At 34.1% G+C, this 9271-nt stretch overlaps 1 protein-coding gene across 1 annotated transcript; it reads left to right on the top strand.

Moving 5' to 3' along the window:
* Positions 1-27: 27 nt before the first annotated feature.
* On the top strand, positions 28-8875 carry LOC128165475 (poly(U)-specific endoribonuclease-A-like). Its single transcript, XM_052830073.1, has 6 exons — positions 28-169; positions 1396-1496; positions 4910-5011; positions 5881-6115; positions 6427-6571; positions 6938-8875. Exons 1-6 carry the CDS (start codon positions 150-152, stop codon positions 7190-7192), a joined length of 858 nt encoding a protein of 285 aa, XP_052686033.1. The 5' UTR covers positions 28-149; the 3' UTR covers positions 7193-8875.
* Positions 8876-9271: the final 396 nt, after the last annotated feature.

The raw sequence follows: 9271 nt of genomic DNA, 5'->3' as shown, positions 1-9271 counted from the left end.
GTTTGTATCATAAATGTCAAGAGTCGTCTGCATTGCTTGTTCGGAATCTATCTATTTGTTTGTGCACTGCCCGGGGGCATATCGACCTGTCATATTTATCTCTGTACAAAGTGTAAACTGTGTCAAAAAAGCTGAGTCCACGTATTATAATGGCCGATAGTCGAAGAGGGTAGGTATTGTAAGGTTAACATTATAAAGTCAGCCTTCGCAACTGTGGGTGTGGCCACTGGCGATCGTGGCTCTGAATTTCTATCAGTAAGCCGTTAAATGTGAAGGCTTATTGATAGAAATTCAGAAGCCTGTGGTAAATTATTAACCTGTAGATTGTAAAATAACCCGGCCAGTTCTTCGCTCAATAACAATTATTCTCTTTTGAGAAGTTCAAGTGGACACAGGACAGGCATAGCCTACATTCTTTTCTCAAAAGAGAATAATTTAATTCTGATTGTAACGCGCTTTCTGAATGGCTAAAAAATTATTTTAAATCGTATTAAGAATGTTGCCTACGTCATAGTAAGACTAACGTCAAAAACGTATCAATACGCCTGACGTTACGTTTGAATTTTGTACACTTTTACGTCATTTTATAGGTCAAATGACCGTTTTTATCTACAATGAAGAGTAGAAAAATTAAATTATAAGCAATGAATTCAATATTTATAAGTTTTATTCGATATAAAATGGTTTAAAACAGTTTACGCTTTTTTATAAACCACTTCACGGTTTATAAAGCGTAAACTGCCCCAAACCATTTTATATCGTACAAAACAAATAACTATTGAATTCATTCCTTAAATAAAAAACAATAACAGAGTTCCTCTTGATATAAATTACACTACAGTTAGGGCTAGTTCGAAATGTTTTAATAAGTTTTTTTGGCCTTTAAGTGATTTTGATATTTTCTTGCCAAGAATGATTCGGATTTTACTTGCCAGAAATACAAAACTTTTCCTGGCATAAGTAAAGTATCAAAATCATTTAATAAGCAATGAAAACGCACACTGTGTATTGCATTATTTCTTAGGAAATTGGTTGTCCTTGATGTTGCATGGACACTTTAAGAAATGGGTGTGGTAGCCGACTAATCACTGGGGGAAACCCACAGCCAGTCTCAAATAAGCTTATAATTACTAACTGACTCACTCAGACTGTCAGTAAACTTGGCAAAGACTGGCGGTGGGTTTCTGATGATGCTGCCTAATCTGATGTGCAGTATATTATTTAACTTGTTTAAAACAATGTTTTGTAAAGTAAACGTCAAATTGCTGTCATTGTGGTTAGACTTTTTTGGGGGGGAGTTTTTGTGGTATTTGTGATGCAATATCTCCTGTTTAAGAGAACTTCAGTATTATAGATTCATGATTAAATTAATGTCATATAAATTGTGCATTCCAGATTTCACCCAGACCCTGAACTGACTGAAATTTTGGGCAAATTGTGGGAACTTGATACCAACAAATGCTATGCTGGGCAGGACTTTGATATAGATCTACAGGGTAAGAAAGACCCTGATTTGTATAAGCAGTGGTCCTCTATCTGGAGAAAACTAGCTAGCAAAACATGCTGTCTCCCTCCTCAAATGAGGACTTGCATGACTTTATATATAGGGAATAGAACAATAGACAACTCTCATTAATGTTATTGGCTATCAAGTAAAGTGTGCGTTACCAAACTAATAGAATTAAGTCACATTGGGATGGATATACTACTAATAATAAATATAAACGAAATCCCAATCTACCACATAAGATTGGACTGTAGATCCACATGAATATCACCTTAAAGAGTTTAACAGAAGTGCATATTAACAAGAGGCCCATGGGCCACATCGCTCACCTGAACAGCAGTTCCTTGTAACATTACATTTCGTAGCATATGCTTTTTCTATTTTAAACATTGAACCCCTTTCTGGGGACCCAGTTATGGTCCGAGGTTTATGGTTGGCTTGAACAACATAAACAGTAACATAGGAATGAAAATGTGTAGCACTGCGGTAGGACCGCACGTACACAACCTGAAAAACTGAACGTAGCAGAGTTCCACTTCAAGAGAAATAACTCTCAGACTGTACAGAACATCAAGAAAGATAACTCTTGGTTCCACTACATTAGTGTTTACACAATTTGAGGATCCTTGCATAATAATCTCACAAACTGTAGCATTATAGTTCTCGAGAAAAATTTTTAAAAACATTTTCAATATATCTTTCTATGTTAAACTTTGAACCCCTCTTGGGGCCACAGTATTTGTCCAGGGCTAAAGTTTTAATTATTTGGAATATACATTATTTAAGGATGCTTGCATAGTTATCTCACAAGCTGAAGCATTATAGTTCCCTAGAAAAACATTTTCCCTCTATATTTCTATGCTAAACTTTGAACACCTCTTGGGGCCCCAGTATTAGATTTAGGTCACAGCTTTTATAATTTCGAATCTACACTATTTGAGGGTGCTTACGTAGTTATCTGACAAATTGATGCATTGTAGTTCTCGAAAAGAAGATTTTTAAACATTTTCCATATATACCGGTACTTCTACATTTAACTTTAAACCCATCTTGGGTCCCTAGTATTAGTCCAGGGGTCACTATTTAAAAACTGTCGAACCTTCATTATCCAAGGTTGTATGCATGATAGTAATCTCACAAATTGAGGCATTGTAGTTCTCAAGAAGAAGATATTTTAACGTTACCTTTATATTTCTATAATAAACTTTGACCCCATCTTGGGGCCCCAGTATTGGTCCGGGGGTCACGATTTTACCAATTAGGAATCTATATGAGCGAAGGCATAGAAATTCCACAAACTAAAACATTGTAGTTCTTGAGAAGAAAATTTTTAAACTTTTCCTTTATGATTTTTAAAATGTTTAAATTTTGAACCCCTCTTGGTGCCCATCAATTGTCCGGGAGTTACAATTTTTTGAATCTACATTATTTAAGGATGTACATGTATGCATAGTAATATCCCAAACAGTTGCACTATAGTTCTTGAGAAGAAGATTTTAAAACATTTTCCTATATATGTTAAAATCTAAACCCCTACTGGGGCCCCACTTTTTGTTCAGGGGTCACTATTTTTACAATCTTCACTATATATACAACCGTTTGTGTATGTATTGGCATTTTTTGTGAAGTGGTTTTTGAGAAGAAAATTTTTAAACATTTTTCATATGTAGTTCTATGTTAAACTTTGAACCCCACCTGGGGCTGCAGTTTTGATTTGAGGGTCACGATTTCTACAATTTAGAATCTTCATTATACATACAAGCTTTTGTGTAAATATTGGCATTTCTGGTGCAGTGGTTCTTGAGAAGAAGATTTTTTAAACATTTTCCTAAGGTATATCTATGTTAAACTTTGAACCCCGCCTGGGGCCCCAGTTTTGGTCCGAGGGTCACGATTGTTACAATTTAGAATCTTCACTATATATACAAGCTTTTGTGTAAATATTGGCATTTCTGGTGCAGTGGTTCTTGAGAAGAAGATTTTTTAAACATTTTCCTAAGGTATATCTATGTTAAATTTGAACCCCGCCTGGGGCCCCAGTTTTGGTCCGAGGGTCACGATTTTTACAATTTAGAATCTTCACTATGTATACAAGCTTTTGTGTAAATATTGGCATTTCTGGTGCAATGGTTCTTGAGAAGAAGATTTTTTAAACATTTTCCTATGTATTTCTATGTTAAACTTTGAACCCCACCTGGGGCCCTAGTTTTGGTCCGAGGGTCACGATTTTTACAATTTAGAATCTTCACTATATATACAAGTTTTTGAGTAAATATTGGCATTTCTGGTGCAGTGGTTCTTGAGAAGAAGATTTTTAAAACATTTTCCTATGTATTTCTATGTTAAACTTTGAACCCCGCCTGGGGCCCCAGTTTTGGTCCGAGGGTCACGATTTTTACAATTTAAAATCTTCACTATATATACAAGCTTTTGTGTAAATATTGGCATTTCTGGTGCAGTGGTTCTTGAGAAGAAGATTTTTAAAACATTTTCCTATGTATTTCTATGTTAAACTTTGAACCCCGCCTGGGGCCCCAGTTTTGGTCCGAGGGTCACGATTTTTACAATTTAGAATCTTCACTATATATACAAGCTTTTGTGTAAATATTGGCATTTCTGGTGCAGTGGTTCTTGAGAAGAAGATTTTTAAAGACATGCACCCTATACTTACTGTTTCGCAATTATCTCCCTTTTGAAAAGGGCTGTGCCCTTTATTTTTACAATTTATAACCCCCTTTCCATGAGGATGCTTTGTACCAAATTTGGTTAAATTTGGCTCAGTGGTTTTTGAGAAGAAGTTGAAAATGTGAAAAGTTTACAGACGGACGGACAGACAGACAGACGGACGGACGGACGGACGACGGACAACGGGTGATCAGAAAAGCTCACTTGAACCTTCGGTTCAGGTGAGCTAAAAACCAGGGTTTGACTCACTTAGTCCATGCCAACATTAATTTTCACTCTGTTATACGCTATAATCCTTTCTTTTCAGTTGTCTAAGTCAATGGAAGATAGATGATGTTGAACCTAAACAGTCAGAGCTAGGCTAATACATGTGTAAATTAATGCAATCTGATTGGATCACGCAGACATATATATATTCAGAACATCAAAGTCTTAAATTAGATTTATTAGATTCATATTGAACATTCATGATTGATGAGGTGTTTATTTTTCTTCTCTTCTAAACTGTAATCATTGCAATTATTCCTAATTTGACGACTGTTTTTCATCTTCTTAATGAAATTACAGTCAGAGTGTAGTGAAGAAAATATTAACTTTGATTCTTAAACCTAAGGAATGGTTTCCCTATCATCATTTAATTTCCCAACATATCTATCCACTACCAAAGGTTGCCCATGCCGTTCCAACACTGACCTGTACATGTTTGTTTTTTTCCAGGATATGTGACAAGTGGAAGGGAACTACAGAGAGACAGAGCCAAGTACACACTTTTTGCCTGGGTGGATGAAGAAAATGTGTTTGAACGAAAGACCTATAAAAGTAAGCATAATGTGTCAACATAAAGATTTACCGTACTTTAAAAATCCATCTACCCTCAAATCCTCTGGAGTTATGTCCCTTGGTGGTCATCCTCAGTGATTTGATTTATATATCTACAAATAATTTTATTTGCATCAACTTTAATTAATCAACATTTAATTAATCAGTGATGAACCTATTATTGGTGCCTTACATACAGTATACCTCATACATGTATCTATTTGCTGATCATCAGGTAAATTTATATCTTTATTGCCTCTGAGCAGAGCTACAAATATTTGTTACAAATATATCCTTTTTTCTCATTACTCTATGCAAAGCACAAAACCTTTCAGAGAGAAAAAACAAACTGAAGACTACAAATTTTGTATATTGTAACTTGATATATCTAATTAGTGCTAAAGAGGCCTTGAACGAGTTTGATAATTTTATGGAAAAAGTGTACTGTAAATTCGATTTTATTCCAGCCAGAGAAATTTTCACAAGGTTTGTAAAAGCCTCTTTGTCGCAAATATTTCGTGATGAGAACCAGTCCCCAAATGTGCCTATTGTACTATTTTCCAGATAGTTTACATCTTAAATTAGTCATCGCAACCAGCTTATCTGTAATTAATCACGAAAAAAGCTGTTGCGAATAAAGTTGGTTTACGTATACTTCAAGTATTTAACAATGTATAGTGTGTGTAATGGTTTTAATTTATTTGAATTTCTGCAGCCATTTAAGCTTTAATGAACAAAATTGTGCTGGAGTGTGTAATGTACTGAATTTATGTAGCCTTTAACGTTTTTCTGTAATGGTTTTTATTTTTGATGTTGGCTTGAAACACCTTAAAGCTTTATTGTAATGTTCTGACTGTATTTTTACGTAGCATTTAAAGCTTTACTGGACAACTATGAGTTGGAGTGTGGGGAACAGGAAGTGGTCACCAATGAAGAAAGGAAGGAGAACCGAGATTTCATTGACGCCATCATGGAGACTGATGTTATGCAAGAAGCCCATCGTTATCTAGTGGAGAAAAATAAGGCTCCAAAGGACGAGATAGAATTCAAACGACTGCTCTACAAAACCTGGTTCAGTCTGGTCCGTAGGACCAAGGGCGACAGGTGAGAGCTGTTGCTTGTTTGATATTGGAATTTATCCTTTCTATATCCCTAAACAGGTGGTTATTTATTCAATTATGTGCAGTACCTCTTTTTGGGACATTTTATACTTCATTATAGCATGTAACTCTTTACTTTAAAATCTTTATGGGTGTATGATTAAGTGTTTGCAGTCTCTCTACATAGTCTATTTTCACTGAAATTGAGTTGGTAGAACAAATTTTCGTTGATTTGCAATTAGATGTTCTGGTATCACAAGAATGCTGCTTTGATTTGGGAGTGTGTTTGTGATGACATGTATCTGATTATTGCAGGGACTTTGACTCGAGTAGCTTTGAGCATGTGTTTGTTGGTGAGGGCCGAGAGGACCATTTCATCGGGCTCCACAACTGGATTCAGTTCTACCTCCAGGAGAAGGCTGGAAACATTGACTACCATGGTTACTTCAGACGAGAAACGGTGAGTGTGTACAGTCTTTACACCATGAAGACACACCATATTCATAATTAAAAGACTCTAAATGTTTATACCGGTACTGTTTTATTTTATCCACAATTTCTTTATTCATAACACTTTAATTTAATTTAATTTTAATTTAATTTTATAACACTTTAATTTATAACACAAGGGTCAATTAATTAGCTTTTAACAATATTCACAATGAATTGAAAATGCTTCGAGCTCTTGAAAACATACTGAAACTAAGAATACTATAATTATATATGCAGGGTTGTCTCTAAAAATTGAAGTAGAATAATGAACAAACATAAATTCACAGTGTACCTATAATTTAGATGTTCTACAGTGGTATGTTTTATCTTTCAGGTGAAGGATGACGAACACTTCCGACTAATCGCCCTACAATTTAACTGGCGGGGAGAGAAAGGTAAGCCCATGAGCTCCTGCTTCCTGGGAACCAGTCCCGAGTTCGAGATCGCTGCCTACACCGTCTGTTTCCTGTCCGGTAAGCACGGACGTAACATGGACGTTCAGCTCGGGGAATATGAAGTGGAGATCAGCTGTTTACCTCTTGGACGCGACTGTATCGGGACCGCCTACATCGCAGCCGCCAGGATGTAGTAGAGGAACTGTATTCCTGACAGTCTCATATGTCTACAGTCCGTCAACATACCGTACCTTGCCTTATTTACCTTTAATACTATCAGGTTACCACGACAGTGTTGGTGATAATTTTTTTTAATTAAAATCTTCTAGAATACTCATGAATATGTATGTACACTATGCATATCAAAATATTAAATAATTTGAATATTTTGTGATTTTTCAAAAGTGATTATAATGTTGTTACAAAGCAATATTTTTAATCTTATTTAATTTCCATCATATCAGCAGGTGCTCTGACATTTTTTTTTTTGCAATAATATTTTTCAAACTGTCCATGTGCTGTGTGCCTATTGCAGAGCTCAACAGATTTATTTCATATTTATTTTATAAAAAATGTTTTCTAATTTGATACTGTTGAATTTGATTTTTGTTTATACAACAATAATTGTTGATTTGTGACAATAGTTTTTGAGGTCTTGTTATTTTACTAAATACATGTATGTTATTTTGATAATAATTCAGAGATCTGATAGATAAGTCCTGTAAAAGATTATATGGGATCTTTTCTTTACTTTATATAGGGTAAGACTGATGGGATAGTAGTACATGATACACATATATAATACCTTGCTCAATTATAAAATAGCTGGGAGATGTAGCCAAAGATTAAAAAATCAGTGAATGGATCTATGTAATTCTTTGTATTCATGTACATTAATATGTTTTTAATACTTATATTCCAAGATATCTTTTGTTTTTAAACACACATACTGGTACTTATGATTATTTTGAATTACTTCAATTTTTTTTTCTAAAACCCAGAATTAAGAAATATTATTTTGTTGACAAAGAAAGCATAAGACTGCAGATACAAATTTTTTATTAGGCTGCTTTATTTCCATTCATTTTTTATATATATTTAAATCTGTTTAAGATGAAAAAAAAGGCTTTAATATTCAATGAACTAGCTAAAAGGTTAAATTTGTTGTCAGAAATTTTTCCAGTATCAATTTAGTGAAATTACAATTGATGCTGTGTAGACTCTGTATTTGATGTTTTAGATAGAGGAGATGGGCATTACTTGTACTTATATATACTTACAGATATCATGCTGTCATATTTGTAGTGTGAGATAGGGTCAGGTGGAGGTATTAACACTGAAATCGTAGATATTACTGTTACCATCACATCATGTGTTTAATTTATATCTTATTTAATACTGAGTGTCGCTTTGTAAAGATAGATCAATTTAAAGTTTTCCAGATCATCAGATAAGAGGGTTATATACAGTGTCAAATAATAAGTCACAGTGATTGAAATTTGATCACTTGGGGCCAGTTGTTTTTCTTTGTCACAAAAAAGTTTTCTTCTAGTCAATATTCATTTTCAGGGCATTTTTTCTTCTTCCAAGTTTGCATGGTACAGGAGAGTGATTCAGGTTACCAAGATTGAGATAGAACGCATTGTGTATTATGATTGTACCAACAATTCCTGTTCACCCAACGAATATATGTGTTTCTACAGTATCTTCAATTTCTATTCAATATAATTTATGTATTTTTTTCTTTTGTTTACACTATTTGATGGGTCATTAATCTTTGGTTGTGTAGATTATATACACAAAGTTTTGTTATAATTATAAAGACAAACCCTTTACATTAATATGCAATAAATTTATATCAAATTTGTGTACTGGTACATACATCTTGTTATTTGTTTTCAACTTAATGTTTTGGAATTATCTTAATGCATCAAGGATCCTTGAGATTTTGCAAACTAGTGCAACCTGCCATTTCCTGAACCTATACCGTAATTAAATTCTGAAACCACAACTCATCTACTGGTCAAGTTCAAAAGGATGAGATAGCTACTGATACTGCACAGAATTTTTGAAGAACATCAGTTTTGTTTTAAATTGTAACATTGATCTAAAAATAATTTTAAAAACCTGATTGTACAGTAATAAAGTCATATACATGTAAAGTAAAATGATCACTCATCAAAAATGAAAATGCTAACAGAAAAATGTTCATGTATTATCTTTATCATCCTTCTTTGGAAGACCATGCTACAAATGACCTTACTGTTTGGAAA

Source organism: Crassostrea angulata, chromosome 10 (genome assembly GCF_025612915.1).
Source record: "Crassostrea angulata isolate pt1a10 chromosome 10, ASM2561291v2, whole genome shotgun sequence".
NCBI lineage: Eukaryota > Metazoa > Mollusca > Bivalvia > Ostreida > Ostreidae > Magallana > Magallana angulata.
The sequence above is the reverse complement of the archived record's forward strand: the minus strand, read 5'-3'. Positions and strand labels throughout refer to the sequence as shown.